The 21,629-nt window shown below is 42.0% G+C and overlaps 1 protein-coding gene across 1 annotated transcript in view; it reads right to left on the reverse strand.

The window, feature by feature from the left end:
• PDGFRB (platelet derived growth factor receptor beta) overlaps positions 1-21,629 on the reverse strand; it is a 225,715-nt gene that overhangs the window by 70,735 nt on the left and 133,351 nt on the right. Inside the window, exons 7-9 of the mRNA XM_082255005.1 lie at positions 16,885-17,047; positions 12,299-12,488; positions 3,984-4,099 (exon numbers count right to left, since the gene is read on the reverse strand). Coding sequence (XP_082111131.1) covers positions 3,984-4,099; positions 12,299-12,488; positions 16,885-17,047 — 469 coding nt within the window. The remainder of the gene's footprint in view (positions 1-3,983; positions 4,100-12,298; positions 12,489-16,884; positions 17,048-21,629) is intronic.

The following is a 21,629-nucleotide window of genomic DNA, read 5'->3' on the forward strand; positions in this document are numbered from 1 at the left end:
ACTTCAGCTGCACATGATTGGGTGTTTGAAGTATGCAGGGCACTTCAGCTGCACAAGATTGGGTGTTTGAAGTATGCAGGGAACTTCAGCTGCACATGATTGGGTGTTTGAAGTATGCAGGGCACATTAGCCGAACATGATTGGGTGTTTGAAGTATGCAGGGCACTTAAGCTGCACATGATTGGGTGTTTGAAGTATGCAGGGCATTACTCGGCTAATGTTTGTTGATTTGTTTATTGATTTTTAGTGGACGCATACTGTAATGATTAAACGATTGCCGTTCACTAGGCTATCGTACGACAAAAGATTTCATGTTTGTCCCTTTGTTGGACGAAATGTCGTGATCGGCTGTCGGAAGCTATGTACTTACGAACAGAATATCATGCGATCAATACGAAAGGGATTTTTCTGAACGATTATCTGATCGTGTGTATGAGACATACGTGGATTTTCCACTGCTTTAATCAACCCTGTGAAGTCCACAATGCTTCAGTCACAAATGTTTTTTCTTCAAAAGATATTCTCATAATTACTGTTTCAGCCATAAAATTTTGACTTTGCAGCACGCCTACGCGTTGGAAGCAGGCATTGTGACAAACCAGCTTTAAATTTGGATCTAGCAAATTAAAGGGTCATTAAATGTAAATTACAAGTTATAAAATACTTTTTAAGTTCATGAATAAACATGTCAAAGTTTTAAAAACGTTTACAAGTTGAAGATATTTAAAGCAGAATTCCAGGTATTATTTTTTTAATCTACAGTGTAAAAAAATGTTAGGTGTCATTTTAAGCATCGTTGTACTTTCTTTACTATTTATACTATCACTGAGGCTGGATAATATAGCTCTTGCACTATTTCTGATTCTGACCCATTCACAGAATACAAGGTTTTTATTACGACTGGACAAGGGGAGTGGTAGACAAGCAACGCTACAACTTCTGTGTATGAGAGTCGCAGAGGGCCGGAAGAAGAGCCAGAGCTATACTATCAAGCCTTGATGAAAGAGTAGATACTATAGAAAATACAAGTTAGGCCTCATGCACACTGGACATTAAAAAATCATCAGTAGCGTTAACTGTAGATAGCTGTAGCTGTATAATGAGTTTTGCAGTGTTTTTGCAGCGTTTTTTTAGCTGTAGCGTGTTTTCGCTTTTTATTAGACCAACTATACTACCACAAAATCTTAAGCCGAATAGCCACGTTTTTTTAGCCCTTTTTATCGTTTTTAAGCTTTTATCAGAGTTTGAGCGTTTTTATAGCTGAAAAACTCATCTAAAAACCTACTAGTTGTGGGTTTTTTTCCAGCCAGAAAACGCCCCTACCAAAAACTGCTGATAACAGCCCATGTGTGCATGGACACATAGGATAACATGCTGGGGAGTTTACTGGTTGCAGAGAAAAATGTCTGAAGCCAAAAACAGCCGCTGTAAAAACGTCCGGTGTGCATGAGGCATTAAAGTGGCATTAAAGTGGCATACACCTCCTGAGACTTAGCTTTTTTTACACTGTAGATAGGAAAAAAAATTACCAGAAGTTCTTCTTTAAAATAAAAGTGGGACAGTGAGAGCAGTCATTTGTTCCAACACACAAACCCATGTGATCCCAAAAAAGAATAACACCAACTGTCACTTTTAAAACAGATCTGTGGATACAATGACTAAACTAACAGAAACAGCAGACCAACGCCTTATTCACACCTACAGTATCTGATTTGATCATAAGCTTAATAATAGCATGCAATGCCAAGCTGTAGTTTCCAAAGCAAGCAAAGTCCTTTCTTGTATTAACAGAGGCATGGACTCCAGAGAGAGAGATATAATTTTGCCCCTGTACAAATCATTAGTAAGACTTCATCTGGAATATGCAGTTCAGTTTTAGGCACCAGTTCTTAAAAAGGATATCAGGGAACTGGAGAAAGTGCAGAGAAGGGCAACCAAACTGATAAGAGGCATGTAGGAGCTCAGCTATGAGGAACGATTGGAGGAACTAAATTTATTCTCTCTTGAGAAGAGGAGATTAAGGGGGGATATGATCAACATGTATAAATACATAAGGGGTCCATATGGTGAACTTGGTGATGAGTTGTTCACTTTAAGGTCAACACAGAGGACAGGGGGGCACTCTTTACCTCTAGAGGAAAACAGATTTAGTCTCCAAATACGGAAAGGTTTCTTCACCGTAAGAGCTGTGAAAATGTAGAATAGACTCCCTCCAGAGGTGGTTCTGGCTAGCTCACTAGATTGCTTTAACCACTTTAGCCCCAGAAGGATTTGCCCCCTTTCTGACCAGGCCCTATTTTGCGATTCAGCACTGCGTTATTTTAACGGACAATTGCGCGTGCGACGGTCGTGCGACGCTCTACCCAAACAAAATTTACATCCTTTTTTTTCCCACAAATAGAGCTTTCGTTTGGTGGTATTTGATCACCTGTGCGATTTTAAATTTTTGCTCTATAAACAAAAAAAGAGCAACAATGTCTGCTATATGACATTCCCCAAAAAAAAAATTTAAAATCAAAATTTTTTAACGTTTTAAGCCAATTTGTTTTTTGCTACATATTTTTGTTAAAAAAATCGTAATAAGCATATTTTGATTGGTTTGCCCAAAAGTTATCGCGTTTACTAACTACGGCAAAGATTTATGTCATTTTTATTGTTTTTTTTTTTTACTAGTAATGGCGGCGATCTGCGATTTTTTTGCAGGACTGCGACATTGCGGCGGACAGATCGGACCCCTAACTGACATTTTTTACACATGGGGGTACCAGTGACATTACTACAGTAATCAGTGCTAAAAATATGCACTGTTACTGTAATAATAACACTGGCAGGGAAGGGGTTAATACTGTGCGTAATCAAGTGGTTAAATGTATGCCTCATGCTTACTGACGTGTGTGTGTGTGTGTGGGGGGGGGGGGGGTTCTGTGACAGACACAGAGATGGCAGTTTCAGCTATGTTGAATCTGCTGATCTCTTCCTATCTGTCACTGAGAAGATCCGCCTGCTTTGTTTACATAAGCAGGTGGGGCTTCTCACCGTTTCCCAGACGATCGGGGAAGGCGGCAATCGGAGCTGCTCCTCCCCCCGGCCGAACTCCCGCTGATTCGTGCGCCGCCGGAATCACTAGGAGTCCAGTGACATAGGTCTGCGTCGATGGACCCAGGGGAACCGACCTGCCGCAGTAATATTACTGTTGGTGGTTGGCAAGCGGTTAAAAAAGGCCTGGATTCTTTCCTGGGTGCACTTAATATAAGTGGGTACTAATATTTATAGGTAAAGTTGATCCAGGGAAGGAACCTTTTTCCCCTGCTGTAGCAAATTGGATCAAGCTTTGCTGGGGATTTTTTCGCCTTCCTCTGGATCAACTGTGTGTATAGGATTGTGTAGATGGGATTGTATGGTTGGGTTTTCATTACTGTTTTTTTTTATTATTGGTTGAACCAGATGGACTTGTGTCTTTTTTCAACCTGACTAACTATGTAACTATGCATCACTTGCATGTATGTACTGCTTCTCACGGGGATTACAGTACTCCCCCTGACAATGCATTGATCTACTTTTGTCTACAGATAGACAACACCATCTTTGCTCTTACATCATCTAGGGTCAGCATTTTCTCCCTAGGCTAAAATGTGGGCTCAGAAACCACACAATCATTCACATCCTGGTGCCTGTGTATCTTGTGACTTGCTACAAAGTCACAATGTTGCAGCTTGATCACCAGCAGGGAGGAGAGAAAAAAAATGCTTCCTCCTGCCTGCAGCAGACTGATGACATCATCAAAGCCAGTGTAAAGTCACTTGTATCGCGCTAACGAAAGCTTTTAAATGACAAAAGGTACATTTTTGTAAAGAATATACGTCCTGTATATTGTGACATGTCAGCATTTATTCATGCAAACTCATAAAGATAGTAAAAGATTTAAACCTCTTGGGTAGGATCAAGACTATGTTTATTTAATCATATAAATAAGGAAAACTCACCATTTATCTGAAGATAAAATGTCATCTCTATATAATCATCGTCATTGTAAGCTTTTAGAGTGTAGGCACCTCCATCTTGTTCTTTGACCCTTACAAGTGACAGCGTGGTAACATACCTAAAAATATGATGTTGATTGCTTTAGAAAATATTTGCTTATACTTGTCCCAGTTCTAGTATCTCAGAGTAGCATTAGCCTGTCCCCTGCGCTGCTTGTCTGTCTCAATGAATGATAACTTCTCTTGAATATCTCCCACTCTATAACAAAACGCAATAGTGGCAATAGTGTCCTTTATATCTCCATATCCTATTCTGGACTTGACTAACATTGGTCAAAGCCTCTTAATTTAATTTACTAAAGGAGTAAATCTGGGAAACCTGAGAGCCATCCATTACTCTGGGTCCTAGTCTGGTAGCTGCATCAAGTCTCCCAGAGTCTCCAACAGGGTGGAAGTAGGCCATATAAATTCAATAAATCCCAGCCTGTTTATATTCTCACCACTGTGCTAGATCCTAAGCATCTGCCACTGAGTGAAGTGGTTATGTGGCTTGGGTTATAAGGGTGTGTGCAGGGGAGGGTGGCTGGATTGACTCTCCATTGTGTGGAAGCACATACCACAAGACTGCATCAAGAATTTGAACAGATGTAAAAGGCTAATCACAGTATTATTCTCACTGCCTATGCTGGCCAGGACTTTGACAATGTAGCAAAAATACGACCATTGTGTAGTGATGAGTCGAACTACCATGGCTTTGGTTCAAGCAGGGTTTGGCGAACTTTAAGATGTTTGAATGCCGAATCTGAACCCTATTAAATCTGTCAAATTAACCACTTGCTAACTACTGTACATGTATATACTGTGTAGATCCTGTCAGCAAGTGGTTATAACTAGGGATGATCGAACTTTTGAAAACAGAACATCCGAACAATCCGAAAGTTCGGCCCGGATTTCAGAACCCCATTGAAATCAATGGGACCCGAACTTTGGTAATCAAAAAACACCATTTTAAAGCCCTAAAACCCAATAAATGCCCCTAAAAAGTGCCTAGGGTTCTGGGTCATACCCCAGGGACTATTAATCACACAAAAGTTCTTAAAAATGTTCATTTTTGATAGAGAGCCAATTATTGAAAAAAAAAAAAGAAGAGATTTTTTGATTTTGACTTTGAATTTAGTATCTGGGGGGTCTAAAAGGTGTACCTGTGAAGTTTCAGCTCTGTAGCATGTCCAGAACCAGAAAAAAAGAGATCGTTTGTATTTTGTCACTTTCAGAGCACTAATATGGCTCCGCTCCCGTCAGCATTTTTTTTTGCTGCAGGCGTTGATAGTGCTTTTTTGAGGACATGTTTGGAGTCAGGCATGACATCTGAACATGTCTATAGGGGTATATATATATATATATACATACACCCATGTCTGTATATATACACCTGCACATATATAGGTGTTAAAGGAGCAGAACACTATACTAATGAAATAATTTGCACTAATATAGCTAGGCTCCTAACACACCTATATATGTGTAAATGTAAAATACATATCAGTGTGTGTGTATATATATATATATATATATACCCCTATACAGAAGTTCAGATGTTTTGCCTGCCTCCAAAGAACCCAAAAAAATGCCCAAAAAAATGCCTGCAAGAACAAACCTGGGCATTTTTTTTTGGCGCTGGCATTTTTTTGGGCATTTTTTTGGGTTCTTTGGAGGCAGGCAAAACATCTGAACTTCTGTATAGGGGTATGTATATACACACACACTGAAATGTATTTTACACTTACACATATATAGGTGTGTTAGGAGCCTAGCCATATTAGTGCAAATTATTTCATTAGCAAAAGTATAGCGTTGTGCTACTTTCACACCTATATATGTGTAGATGTGTATATATACCCCTATACAGAAGTTCAGATGTCATGCCTGCCTCCAAAGAAACCAAAAAAATGCCTAAAAAAACACCTGCAAGAACAAACCTGGGCATTTTTTTTGGCGCTGGCATTTATTGGGGGTTCTTTGGAGGCAGGCAAAACATCTGAACTTCTGTAGAGGGTTATATAAAAACACACACTTATATGTATATATATACCCATACACATATATAGGTGTGAAAGGAGCAGAACAGTATACTTTTGCTAATTAAATAATTTGTACTAATATGGCTCCGCTCCCAACACACCTATATATGTGTAAATGTAAAATACATATAAGTGTGTGTGTATATATATATATATATATATATATATATACCCCTATACAGAAGTTCAGATGTTTTGCCTGCCTCCAAAGAACCAAAAAAAAAGCCCAAAAAAATGCCAGCGCCAAAAAAAAAATGCCCAGGTTTGTTCTTGCAGGCATTTTTTTGGGCATTTTTTTGGGTTCTTTGGAGGCAGGGAAAACATCTGAACTTCTGTATAGGGGTATATATACACACACACTTATATGTATATTACACTTACACATATATAGGTGTGTTGGGAGCCTAGCCATATTACTTCAAATTATTTCATTAGCAAAAGTATAGTGTTCTGCTCCTTTAACACCTATATATGTGCAGGTGTATATATACAGACATGGGTGTGTATATATATCCCTATAGACATGTTCAGATGTCATGCCTGACTCCAAACATGTCCTCAAAAAAGCATTGGCAACCCCTGCAGCATAAAGAATGCTGACGGGAGCAGAGCCATATCCCTGCTCTGAAGTGACACAAGAGAAACAATCTTTTCTCTATAGCGGTCACTGACTGCTATGGAAGGGTTTTGTCACCCTTCCATAGCAGTCAGAGTCAGTTAACCCTACACTACACTACGGTCCCCTTACGCTTAACACATTCCCTACAGAAACTGAATAAATTAAAGCTAACTATAGTGAAAAATAGCACCCTAACTACACTAGATATCCCTTTCCTCACACTAAAAATTGCTAAATGACACTTTGTAACACATTGTAACAGAAGTAACAAAACAGCATTCCACTCTCTTTCATGTCCCTGTATGAGAATGCTAGGAATTTGGCGGGGGCTATCTTATATACTGGGGGGCGTATTCACTAATGATTGGACTATGGACCCCCTAGTCACTCCAATCACATTCCTAGCATTCTCCTGCCCCCTCAATTGGCTTTTACTGATGGTTCTGGTCCAATCACGGGCTTTTAAAGCCCATTTCCTGAACCATTGCATTTTGGTCGGTTCTGGTTGCCGAATTCTGAACTTTTTGGGCAAAAGGTTATAAATTCGGCCGAACCTCGAACAGCCAATGTTCGGGTCGAACCGATGGTCGACCCAAACCGTTCGATCATCCCTAGTTATAACAAGCTCATGGCTGCAGCTGTTTAGTAAAAGTGATCTGGTAGGCTCTACAACTAAGTACCTGATCACTTTTACTGAAATGAGAGGAGTCCTAGATTTAGACCAAACTTTGAGCTCATCTCTAGGCTATTGGACTTAAAGCAAATACTGCTGGATATGAATCTCTGATAGGAGAGAAAATTGACATGCGTGATTGGGCCTCATTACTTGGCCATAGAGGAAGGTGCAATTGTTTCTGTCTCCTGTTAGAGATTTTTTAGGGACCTTTAGCTCCACAAGACACCTTTTTTGCTATATTGTCCAAGCTCTAATGAAGGAGGAATTTATGGCCCCCGAAACATGTTGTCTATTTTTTGTCTTCCTGTTGTTGCGTGTGATAATAATGTAGCATTCTCTAGTGTGCTACTGGTAAAGTGTAGGCAAATTTATGTTTTCAATCATAGTTAACTTGTGAGTCTTAATTGGGTCATGGGTTTACTGTAGGTCAGGCTGGATGACTTATACAGGTAGTGTAAGTACATCAGCACACCTAGGTTTACACAAGGAGAGAGACTGCCGAATGTAGCAAGCCTTTCTGGAAGACAGCATTGTGCTTAATCTTTACTTTCCCTTGTCCTGGGAGATCTTTAGAGCAGCCGGGTGGGCTGTTGAAGAAGCTGGGATCAGTGTCTACACTGGGCTTGGAGATACTTTGAAATTCAGCCTACAACACTTTGTGTTACTTTCTAAAGGGCCTGAGAGTTCCTAGTCCTTAAGGGGCTTTTGCATCTTTTATTTTTAGAGACTGTCAGTGTTCAGTAGGAGGACAGTTCTGGACCGCGTACATAGGGAGAAAGCTGTCCCTGTTTTGTTGCAGTCAAGCTCGGCATCCCATAATTTTTATTCCCCATCCAAGTTATTATCCCTAATAAACAACAAAAACCAAGCTCAAAGACTGTTTCTTGTTTCTGGATGCAGGAGTAGGGAAACCAATTGGCTGCGGCCCCTACGGGGGAAGTCCTACAATAACAATAAAGGATCTTGGGCTCTTGAGAAGTTTGACTGACAGCCACTTTTTTTTATTTTCACTGGAGTACCTAATTTGGGTAACCCCTATGTTTTAGGGGGGGGGGGGGGGGCAGCTTTGTGGAGAGCTGCTACAGCCAAGTCATTAGGGATAATTTATGATCCCTCATTACAGGTTAAGGATCTGTGTCTAAGACATGCAGCAAAGAACCCTCCAATGAGACTTTAAACGGGCATCAAACTGAGATAAATAAATTATAAATAATATATAATTTTATTGTACAAAATAACATGAAAAAATAGAAAAGCGTATACACAATCAGATCTGCCAGCAGTGAGGAGCTCCCCTATGACGCTGACCCAGGATTGAGACCGTGGAAGATCTGATATCCTATTAGGAAGAATCACCTAATACAACCTGTATTTTTACAGTTTATCTCAGTGTGATACCCATTTAAGGTCCCATTGCAGGGTTCTTTGATGCATGTCTTGTATCAATTAGGGATGTGGGCATAACCAGACCTAACTAGTCCCCACTTAAAGGATCTGTGTCTAGTACGTTACCTGCATCTTTCTTTGGACTCCTAAACCCCTAAACCTTCTCATCATGGCCTTATCATGCAGCAGCCTCCCAAACCTTTCCAAAAGTAATGTTACAGAGGCTCTGGAAACTGATCTTCACAGGTTATCAAAATGTTACAAAGTCATTACTTGAGCGCAATAGGCCAGTATTTAGCAGCTCATCACATAGATTGGGATCCTCCAGGAGAGGACATTCACCCATGTTGAGAAATCCAAGTGTAATAATAAGTTAAAAGAGAGTGCCAAATTCAAAATTCTTAGGAGTCCAAAGTCTTTATTGTTCAACTGTGTACAACAAGCAGGGCAAAGGACAGTCAATGCTTTTCAGGGGCCACACAATCCCTCTTCATCAGGGCTGAATGAAATGTCAGTATGTTAAGTGGACTCAACGATACTCCTTTGCAGACTAATCTGCAGGCAGGGATGTTTTACACAAGAATAAGTACTACTGGTATTTACAGTAAAATTAGAAAGCCTTGGACTGCTAAGGATTTTGTATTTGATGCTCTTTGACCTATTATCTTTGTATTTTCCAAACCTTCCTATCACTGCCAAATTCAGGCTGTTAGGAGGCTGCTACAGGTATGGTCCTGCACTTCATACATGCAGCAGCTTGTCTACATTACCAATTCAGTCAATTACAATTATTAGATTAATAAACTGGAATTTAGATAAATTAATCATAATCACTTTTTAACATGTGTATTCTGAATAAGGCTCCATGTACACGGGACGTTAGAAAAAACGTCCTGCAAAGCTATTTCTGACGCCGGGAAAAAGCAGCTGTTAAACGTGCTTTCAGTAGCTTTTTCCATTTGCGTTATTGCACGTTTGGCCACGTTGCTTTTAGCAGCATTTTTCTGCCTCCATTCAAAATCAATGGTTCCCTATGGGAGCCTATTGATTTGAATGGAAGTCGCACCGACTTGCGGATCCGACTTGCGGCGCGACCTGCACTGTGAGAATCTTGAGGGGGAACTCCACCCAAAAAGGGGAAAAAAATTGCGTGGGGTTCCCCCCCAGGTTCCAAACCAGGCCCTTCGGGTCCGGCATGGAATTTGAGGGTAGCCCCACGCCGAAAAAACGGCGTGGGGTCCCCCCCAAAATCCATACCAGACCCTTATCCGAGCATGCAGCCCGGCAGGCCAGGAAAGGGGAGGGGACGAGCGAGCGGCCCCACCCCCCCCTGGACCACACCAGGCCACATGCCCTCAACATGGGGGGGGGTGTTGGTGCTTTGGGGCAGGGGGAGCTCTGCACCCCCCACCTCAAAGCACCTTGCCCCCATGTTGATGAGGACAAGGGCCTCATCCCCACAACCCTGGCCGGTGGTTGTGGGGGTCTGCGGGCAGGGGGCTCATCGGAATCTGGAAGCCCCCTTTAACAAGGGGCCCCCCAGATCCCGGACCCCCTCCCTATGTGAATGGGTATGGGGTACACTGTACCCCTACTCATTCACCACATAAAAGGCAGTGTATGGAAATAACGACAGGAGACGTTTTGGAAAGTTTTATTAAAAATCTTCATCCGGCTCTTCTTGTCTTCTCCTCTCCGGGGTCTTCTGCTCTTTTGCTGTCCCCTCTCCGGGGTCTTCTGCTCTTTTGCTGTCCCCTCTTCTGCTGTCCTCTCTTCTTTTCTTCTCTACTCTGGGGTCTTCTGCTCTTTTGCTGTCCCTCTTCTGCTGTCCCCTCTTCTGCTGTCCCTCTTCTGCTGTCCTCTCTTCTTTTCTTCTCCTCTCCGGGGTCTTCTCCTCTCCGGTTTCTTCTGCTGTCGGCTGTCGGCTCTTCTTCCTCCGGTCCTCCTCCGATGACGTCTCCTTGATTATGAAGATCTCCGGTCTCTGCAGCTTGTTATATAGCCATTAGGGCGTGGTCACGATGACGTCATTGAGAGGCCCCGCCCCCTCACGTCACAGATGACGTCATATGTGACGTTAGGGGGCGGGGTCTCTCGATGACGTCATCGTGACCACGCCCTAATGGCTATATAACAAGCTGCAGAGACCGGAGATCTTCATAATCAAGGAGACGTCGTCGGAGGAGGACCGGAGGAAGAAGAGCCGACAGCCGACAGCCGACAGCAGAAGACACCGGAGAGGAGAAGACCCCGGAGAGGAGAAGAAAAGAAGAGAGGACAGCAGAAGAGGGACAGCAAAAGAGCAGAAGACCCCAGAGTAGAGAAGAAAAGAAGAGAGGACAGCAGAAGAGGGGACAGCAAAAGAGCAGAAGACCCCGGAGAGGGGACAGCAAAAGAGCAGAAGACCCCGGAGAGGAGAAGACCCCGGAGAGGAGAAGACAAGAAGAGCCGGATGAAGATTTTTAATAAAACTTTCCAAAACGTCTCCTGTCGTTATTTCCATACACTGCCTTTTATGTGGTGAATGAGTAGGGGTACAGTGTACCCCATACCCATTCACATAGGGAGGGGGTCCAGGATCTGGGGGGCCCCTTGTTAAAGGGGGCTTCCAGATTCCGATGAGCCCCCTGCCCGCAGACCCCCACAACCACCGGCCAGGGTTGTGGGGATGAGGCCCTTGTCCTCATCAACATGGGGGCAAGGTGCTTTGAGGTGGGGGGTGCAGAGCTGCCCCAAAGCACCAACACTCCCCCCATGTTGAGGGCATGTGGCCTGGTGTGGTCCAGGGGGGGTGGGGCCGCTCGCTCGTCCCCTCCCCTTTCCTGGCCTGCCGGGCTGCATGCTCGGATAAGGGTCTGGTATGGATTTTGGGGGGGACCCCACGCCGTTTTTTCAGCGTGGGGCTACCCTCAAATTCCATGCCGGACCCGAAGGGCCTGGTTTGGAACCTGGGGGGGAACCCCACGCAATTTTTTTCCCATTTTTGGTGTGGAGTTCCCCCTCAAGATTCTCACAGTGCAGGTCGCGCCGCAAGTCGGATCCGACTTGCGGTGACTTCCATTCAAATCAATAGGCTCCCATAGGGAACCATTGATTTTGAATGGAAGAAAAAAAAGGTATAATGTGGCTGAACGTAAGTTCATCACGTTCAGTCACGTTTAGTCACGTTCGGCCGCGTTTCTGCGTTTGAAACGTCGGGAAACACACGTTCGAACGCAATATAATTGCGTTCTAAAAAAAGTCCCTGAACGCAACTGCCTGCAAATGACTGTAAACGACCATGTGTAAATGGACAGATAAGATAACATGGAGCTGCGTTCAGGGACTTCTGAAAAAAACGCCCAACTGCTCCTAAACGGCCATTTCCAGCGTCCCGTGTACATGGAGCCTAAGACACACCCTTTTCATTCCACTTCTTTATCACCTTCTACCTATTTTTTTTCTGGCCCAATGTCACTAAAACCTGATTATTATGGCCAACTATTTTCTCTTTGTTACAGTTTTAAAAACAGAGAACTGCTTAAAAGAAAAAAAAAATAAAATAATAAAAGCTCACGTGTTCTCAGCAGTTTTTTCGGTCGCAATGTTCACAAGGCTGTTATTATTTCCAGTCAGCAGATGGTCACCTTTTAGCCACTCAATGGTGGCTCTGGGGTAGGATTCAATGGATACCACAATGGATGTGCTTTGATGTAGTGTAGCAGGCAGTAAAGTGCCTTCCATGTGCATCTTCACATATCCTTTTCCTATAAGAGATCATAGATAAGATAAGATAGATAAGAGTATCAAGGGATACTTAAAAGATACAATAGCTATTCAGATAGATAGATAAGATAGACTATACAAAGTAAATATATATATATATGTATAGTGGGTACGGAAAGTATTCAGACCCCCTTAAATGTTTCACTCTTTGTTATATTGCAGCCATTTGCTAAAATCATTTAAGTTCATTCTTCTTCCTCATGAATGTACACATAGCACCCCATACTGACAGAAAAACACAGAATTGTTGACATTGTTGCACATTTATTAAAAAAGAAAAACTGAAATATCACATGGTCCTAAGTATTCAGACCCTTTGCTCAATATTTAGTAGAAGCCCCCTTTTGATCTAATACAGCCAGGAGTCTTTTTGGGAAAGATGCAACAAGTCTTTCACACCTGGATTTGGGGATCCTCTGCCATTCCTCCTTGCAGATCCTCTCCAGTTCTGTCAGGTTGGATGGTAAACGTTGGTGGACAGCCATTTTTAGGTCTCTCCAGAGATGCTCAATTGGTTTTAAGTCAGGGCTCTGGCTGGGCCATTCAAGAACAGTCACGGAGTTGTTGTGAAGCCACTCCTTCGTTATTTTAGCTGTGTGCTTAGGGTCATTGTCTTGTTGGAAGGTAAACCTTCGGCCCAGTCTGAGGTCCAGAGCACTCTGGAGAAGGTTTTTGTCCAGGATATCCCTGTACTTGGCCGCATTCATCTTTCCCTCGATTGCAACCAGTCGTCCTGTCCCTGCAGCTGAAAAACACCCCCACAGCATGATGCTGCCACCACCATGCTTCACTGTTGGGACTGTATTGGACAGGTGATGAGCAGTGCCTGGGTTTTCTCCACACATACCGCTTAGAATTAAGGCCAAAAAGTTCTATTTTGGTCTCATCAGACCAGAGAATCTTATTTCTTACCATCTTGGAGTCCTTCAGGTGTTTTTTAGCAAACTCCATGCGGGCTTTCATGTGTCTTACACTGAGGAGAGGCTTCCGTCGGGCCACTCTGCCATAAAGCCCCGACTGGTGGAGGGCTGCAGTGATGGTTGACTTTCTACAACTTTCTCCCATCTCCTGACTGCATCTCTGGAGCTCAGCCACAGTGATCTTTGGGTTCTTCTTTACCTCTCTCACCAAGGCTCTTCTCCCCCGATAGCTCAGTTTGGCCGGACGGCCAGCTCTAGGAAGGGTTCTGGTCGTCCCAAACGTCTTCCATTTGAGGATTATGGAGACCACTGTGCTCTTAGGAACCTTAAGTGCAGCAGAAATCTTTTTGTAACCTTGGCCAGATCTGTGCCTTGCCACAATTCTGTCTCTGAGCTCTTCAGGCAGTTCCTTTGACCTTAATGATTCTCATTTGCTCTGACATGCATTGTGATCTGGAAGGTCTTATATAGACAGGTGTGTGGCTTTCCTAATCAAGTCCAATCAGTATAATCAAACACAGCTGGACTCAAATGAAGGTGTAGAACCATCTCAAGGATGATCAGAAGAAATGGAAAGCACCTGAGTTAAATATATGAGTGTCACAGCAAAGGGTCTGAATACTTAGGACCATGTGATATTTCAGTTTTTCTTTTTTAATAAATCTGCAACAATGTCAACAATTCTGTGTTTTTCTGTCAGTATGGGGTGCTATGTGTACATTCATGAGGAAGAAGAATGAACTTAAATGATTTTAGCAAATGGCTGCAATATAACAAAGAGTGAAAAATTTAAGGGGGTCTGAATACTTTCCGTACCCACTGTATATACAGCGGGTAAAAAAAGTATTGAACATGTCACAATTTTTCTAGGTAAATATATTTCTAAAGATGCTATTGACATAAGAATGTTCACCACATGTCGGTAACAACCCATGCAATCCATACATACAAAGAAACCAAAAGAAATACATTCAGAAATAACATTATCTGTAATAAAATGGAAAGTATTGAACATGCTAACTAAAATGTATTTCGTACAAAATCCATTGTTGGTAACGACGCCTCATGTATAGAGAAACTAGTCTCATGCATTGCTCAGGTGTCATTTTGGCCCATTCTTCCACACGGTCTTTAAATTTTGAAGGTTCCATGGGCCTCTTCTATGACCTCTGATCTTTAGTTCTTCCCAAATATTTTCTATTGGATTCAAGTTAGGTGATTGGCTGGGCCATCTTGTTTCTCTGAGGCTCCCTTCCCATTTGACGCCAATAACTGAGAAACGCGTCGGGTGGAGTTACATCTGTTATGTCTGCATGCATGAGCCAGCTGGTGAGGTCTGTGGCCGTGCTTGTTGGTTTTATTATCCGCTGTCTTAAATCTTCAGAACTGCAAGTGCAACTTAATGTGCAAAAAAATGAGATTATTTTAAAAACGACACTATGAAGTGCTTCCCTATTCCTTTACATGACAAATATTGAAGATCTTTTTCCATGTGCTGGGCTGAGAACTGGACTTTTGTTTGGATAATTACAAGGCTGAAGCCTCCATGAATGATATCCTATCCCTTTTAAGAGTCACAGGGATGTGTGGAAATATAAAGCAAATCTGATCTATTATAATTTGAGATCCAAAGTCTCTGGTAAGAGGCGTGGGGTGATGTGGGGACGGTTTTGCTCGAGCACCCTGCTACTGTGTATTTTGCTGAGTTTTTGCACATCCAGTCACCGGGATCTCTTTTATTCAAATGGACTGTCATTTTTTTTTTCGAACATATTTTAATATATCATGTGGATGGACTTCTTTGATAATGGTTACACATTTTAAAGCTTATGTTGTATGTTTCTGTTGATTATATGTTTGAGAAGCGCACCTGGTTACTTTTCTATTTAACCATTTGAGTCCTATATTCAGACTTACTGGGTAGCCGCTCTCCTAATTTTAGAATCAATAATATACACACACCAGTTTGGATTATTTCCAATTTTCTAATACTTTGTTGTAGTGGTGAGGTTGACACGGTTTGCACTCACTTTTTAGTTAAATGGACAAGTGCAGGATTTCATCTTATTAATAATATTCAGTTTTATTACACATAACTTAATTTCTGAACTTTTTTTTTTGGTTTCTTTGTATTTACGGATTGCATGGGTTGTGGCCGACACGTGGTGACAATTTTTATGTCAATAGCACCTTCAGAAATATATTAATCTAGAAGAATGGTGACATGTTCAATATTTTTTTATATATATATATATATATATATATATATATATATATACACACATGTATGTATATATAAAGTATCTCACAAAAGTGAGTACACCCCTCACATTTTTGTAAATATTTTATTATATCTTTTCATGTGACAACACTTAAGAAATGACACTTACTAAAATGTATTAGTGAGTGTACAGCTTGTATAACAGTGTACATTTGCTGTCCCCTAAAATACCTCAACACACAGCCAATAATGTCTAAACCACTGGCAACAAAATTGAGTACACCCCTAAGTGAACATGTCCAAATTGGGCCGAATTAGCCATTTTCCCTCCCTGGTGTCATGTGACTCCTTAGTGTTACAAGGTCTCAGGTGTGAATGGGGAGCAGGTGTGTTAAATTTGGTGTTATCACTCTCATTCTCTCATACTGGTCCCTGGAAGTTCAACATGGCACCTCATGGCAAAGAACTCTCTGAGGATCTGAAAAAAAGAATTGTTGCTCTACATAAAGATGGCCTAGGCTATAATAGATTGCCAAGACCATGAAACTGAGCTGCAGCACAGTGGCCAAGACCATACAGCAGTTTAACAAGACAGGTTCCACTCAGAACAGGCCTCGTCATGGTCGACCAAAGAAGTTGAGTGCACGAGCTCAGCATCCTATCCAGAGGTTGTCTTTGGGAAATAGACGTATGAGTGCTGCCAGCATTGCTGCAGAGGTTATGGGGTGGGGGGTCAGCCTGTCAGTGCTCAGACCATACACCGCACACTGCATCAAATTGGTCTGCATGGCTGTTGTCCCAGAAGGAAGCCTCTTCTAAAGATGATGCACAAGGAAGCCCGCAAACAGTTTGCTGAAGACAAGCAGACTAAGGACATGGATTACTGGAATCATGTCCTGTGGTCTGATGAGACCAAGATAAACTTATTTGGTTCAGATGCGGTTTAGACATTAATGGCTGTGTGTTGAGTTATTTTGTGGGGACAGCAAATTCACACTGTTATACAAGCTGTACACTCACTACTTTACATTGTAGCAAAGTGTAATTTCTTCACTGTTGTCAAATGAAAAGATATAATAAAATATTTACAAAATTGTGAGGGGTTTACTCACTTTTGTGAGAGACTGTATAGATAAAGTATATATATATATATATATATATATATATACAGTATATATTATTTTGTTAAATGCAATGCATTACATGGGATGGACATTGTGACCAGTGGTTTCATACCAATGACAGTAATGTTGACATCTTTCATTTCATAGTCTCCAGAATACGCTTCTTCCACTGCACACGTATAAGTTCCTGAGTCCTCCTCCGTGGCGTTTAGTATTTTTAAGACAGAACTTACAGAATTACTAGGTATGAGCTCCTCAACAGCATGCCTTCCTGCCTAATATGAAAAATAAAACACAGTACAATCATGTCTGTAACATTGATTATTTTTTTTACCTTTCTTGGCTCCTCATTTCACCCCTCATTAACATGTTATTGAAATGTTCAAATAAAACCATTTTATTTTCATTACATACCTTATTTATGACCAGGGATGTGATCTATGGGTCTTTGAGCTTCTTTTTGCAATGCTGGCAGATCATGGCTGGTGGGAGGGGCAGGCAAAGTGCTGTACTTTCTGAAAACATCACAGCACCCTGCCTCAGTACTCCTCACAAGAGCCCTCCGCCTTGATCAGTATTGTACCTAACCCATCTGACATAAAATTATGTTGGTAAAAAAGTTGTAAGGGTCTGCAATGAAACTCAAAAGCTTTATGCAGCACCGTAATGAAGCACCATGGTCTGCTGAATGTAATATATAAAACTATCCCTAACATGTAATGATCTGCACAGAATAATGTATGGTATAGCCAGTGCTAGGACAAGGTAATCTAGTGCCCAGGGTGAACATGCCAAATTGCGCCCCCCTCCCCCAAGATGTATGAGCATTATGTGTTAGCAAAAATCTCCCCACAAAAACACTGAGCACTAATCTGCATGCTTAACCCCTAAGCATTAATTCACCCTCCTTCCAGTACAAATCATCCCCCCCCGTGCTGAAATCCCCCCTCTCAGCACAAATCTTTGCACCCCCCAGCTCAAATGCCCCTACCCCTCCAAAAAAAATTCACCCCTCCTAGCACAAAAACCCTAAAATTTTCCCTACTAATAAACACCTCTCACCCACTTTAAATCCCCCCTCCCAGCACATATTCCCTCCAAATCCTCCATCTAGCACAAATCTTCTTCCCCAATCCCCCTCCCAACACAAATCCCCCTAAATCACCACTCTTAGCACTCCCCCCATTTCCTCTCCTAGAACTATACTGCCCCCCAAATTCCCCCTTTCAACACGAATCCCCTCCCCCCCCCCAATCTCCTTGTGGTGCCCTCTCCCCACCCCATATGATACCACAGTGCCCAGGGCAGCTGTCCCTTCTTCCCACCCCTTGTCACAGGCCTTGGTGCAGCCGTCCAGAATATGTAACAAATAGTATATTGTATAGTGTGCAAGGTTTCATAGGCCAATGACATTATCAAGAAATTCATTTTGCTAGGGGTCGAAAAATTCCACATAGACCAGCCTTAAAATTTTGATTTACACAAAATCACCTTTAGCACAAGTAGATAGCTCTTTCCCTCGTGGTCTTACTTTCCTACTTCGTATTAATGAAAAGACTCCTGTGATACTTGCAAATATGACAATTGTGAAAATTTGTCACTGACAGAATCACTAACATGTGCAGTGGGGAACACTCAGCGGTTTGCATGTGTCGCTCCCTCTTTGGCTGAATAAGTGAGGCAAAGCTTTCTCACGCCATAGGCGTGCGCACAGGGTGGGCCTGGGCACACCCTAATCACCCTGTGTGGCGCACATTCCCCCTGTTTAGACCCCCTGATATTTTACCTAAGGTCCCTAAGGGAGCTCCCCCAAAAAAATTTTAAAAAAATAATAAAAACAATAAAAACTACTGACACCATCCACTGCCCTACTGACACCAATCCCTGCCCTACTGACACTGTCCACTGCCCTACTGACACCAATCTCTGCCCTACTGACACCAATCTCTGCCCTACTGACACTGTCCACTGCCCTACTGACACCAATCTCTGCCCTACTAACAACATCCACTGCCCTACTGACACCAATCTCTGCCCTACTAACACCATCCACTGCCCTACTGACATCAATCTCTGCCCTACTGACACCGTCCACTGCCCTACTGACACCAATCTCTGCCCTACTGACACCATCCACTGTCCTACTGACACCAATCTCTGCCCTACTGACACTGTCCACTGCCCTACTGACACAAATCTCTGCCCTACTGACACCGTCCACTGCCCTACTGACATCAATCTCTGCCCACTGACACCGTCCACTGCCCTACTGACACCAATCTCTGCCCTACTGACACCATCCACTGTCCTACTGACACCAATCTCTGCCCTACTGACACTGTCCACTGCCCTACTGACACAAATCTCTGCCCTACTGACACCGTCCACTGCCCTACTGACACCAATCTCTGCCCTACTGACACCGTCCACTGCCCTACTGACACCAATCTCTGCCCTACTGACACCGTCCATTGCTCTGCTGACACAGTCAGTATATATACACATACACACAGACAAGTGATTTTATACCTCGCCCCATGAAAGCTTTTAAACCTTCCTGATTACATTTTTTATCTATTTATGCTCTTTGTTTTTAATATAAATCTTTCCTCTTATGGGAATTATTTGGTGACCCTGTAGTTCTTGGGGCTTTCTCCTTCCTGGTTGCAATGATCTGCAGGCTCACTGAATTTCTGTAGTGTTGCCACCATAGTCCACATGCTTCCTGTTTTGCTAAGTAAATTACCTTTGTATTACTATACATGGTTTACTTGATAGGTCAGGTGATCACTGCTCTTACTACCACAGTATGGCCATGGCCAGGGGCAGACCTAGGCTGCAGTAATAATAAAAATAGCGATCACGTGACCCAAGAAAAAAAAAGGGAAAAAAAAGGTAGAGACAGCATAATTTTTAACATCTTGCGTACATACATATGTGGCCATTGGTGTGCCCTACCTGTACAAGGGGGCAGATTTCTGAGTTTAGTACCACTTTAAAGACTTCAAAAGATGGTTCGAATTCCGGCCAATTCATGTTGAATTGTGAAACTCGAGCTAGCCAGGGGTTGCCCCGCAAGCATCAATAATTTTCTTTTTTTTTCTATATATAAAATATGCAGATATATATATATATATATATATATATATATATATATATATATATATATATATATATATATATATATATATATATATTATATATATATACTTTAGGCACTTCTCAAAAAAAATTAAAGGAACACTTTGAAAACACATCAGATCTCAATGGGGAAAATATCATGCTGGATATCTATACTGATATGGACTGGGTATTGTGTTAGGAACGAAAGGATGCCACATCATTTGATGGAAATGAAGATGATCACCCTACAGAGGGCTGAATTCAAAGACACCCCAAAAATCCAAGTGAAAAAAAATGATGCTGAGTGGACTATGACCTTTACCCCGGAAGTATCCTATTTGGCTAGAGGTCTTTCGGATCATTCACCACTACTGGTAGTGAAGCATTTTTCCTCCTACAGATTATCTGAAAACGTAATCCTTTTTGGTTATCTCTGTTCACTAATGAGGAGGATTTTCATATTCAATTGGAGAATTTCTTGATTGATAACATGCACTCAGCTACTTCAGGTATTGTATGGGATATGTTAAAAGCATTTGTTAGAGGCCTATGTATACTTGAAGTCTCTAATATTAAAACTAATTCTAGAAGAGGGGTAACTAATGCTGCTGAGGAAGTAGATAGAGCGGAGAGAGACTTTATACAGGCACCCTCTACAGATACAGAAAATAAATGGACAATGGCACAAAAGGTATATAGGGAGGTACAGCTTCAACAGGCATTTAATAAGAGAATCTTCTCATCACAAACATTTTTTGAGGAGGGGGAGTGGACAGGACATATGTTATCTATTATTTCTAAAGCACAGCGTCCATCTGCGGTAGTACATAGGATACTGACAGGTATGGGGGAGGTGGTTAATGACAACCCATCTATTATACAGGAGTTCAGGTCCTATTTCCAGGACCTTTACTCCTCTAAGGTATCCTATACCCGTCCAGACCCAATACGGTTTCCTTACCAACAATTGGGGAGGTGGACAGGCAGAATCTATATGCCCCCATTACTTTGGAGGAACTGCGGAGTGCCTTGGCGACTTTCCCAAATTCTAAGGCCCCTGGTATTGATGGCTTACCGATGGAACTATATAAATAAATTTGAAGGCATATTATTGCCAGAACTTTTGGATACTTTCTTAGAAGCCCAAAATGTGGCTCACTACCGAGCTCAATGTATAAGGCGGTGGTCGTGCTACTATTGAAACCTGGGAAGAACCCTGAATGTTCTGAGTCATATAGACCTATCTCCTTATTAACAACTGATTTAAAATTACTCACTAAGGTTTTTGCTATTCGACTGTCAAAAATCGTAAGCAAAATTATACATCCCGATCAATCTGGATTTATTCCAAACCGCTCTACAGCAAATAATATTCGTAGACTCCATCTTAATTTACAAATACCTGTCACCAATCAGGGACATAGAGCTGTTTTATCTTTAGACACCGCTAAGGCATTTGATAGTGTGGAATGGCATTATTTATGGTCGGTTTTGGAGAAATTTAAATTAGGGGATTCATTTATATTATGGATTACATTATTATATAGAGCCCCTGAAGCTTGTATCAGGGTAAATAATACACTTTCTTCCTCATTTACACTTTATTGGGGGACAAGACAGGGATGCCCTTTATCCCCATTACTATTTGCCCTTGTGGTGGAACCACTAGCAGCAGCCATTAGGGCACATCTTCATATTACTGGTTTCCGTAGAGGGGATTTAGAAGAAAAAATA

Source organism: Pelophylax lessonae, assembly GCF_965119305.1.
Source record: "Pelophylax lessonae genome assembly, chromosome: 4".
Classification (NCBI taxonomy): domain Eukaryota; kingdom Metazoa; phylum Chordata; class Amphibia; order Anura; family Ranidae; genus Pelophylax; species Pelophylax lessonae.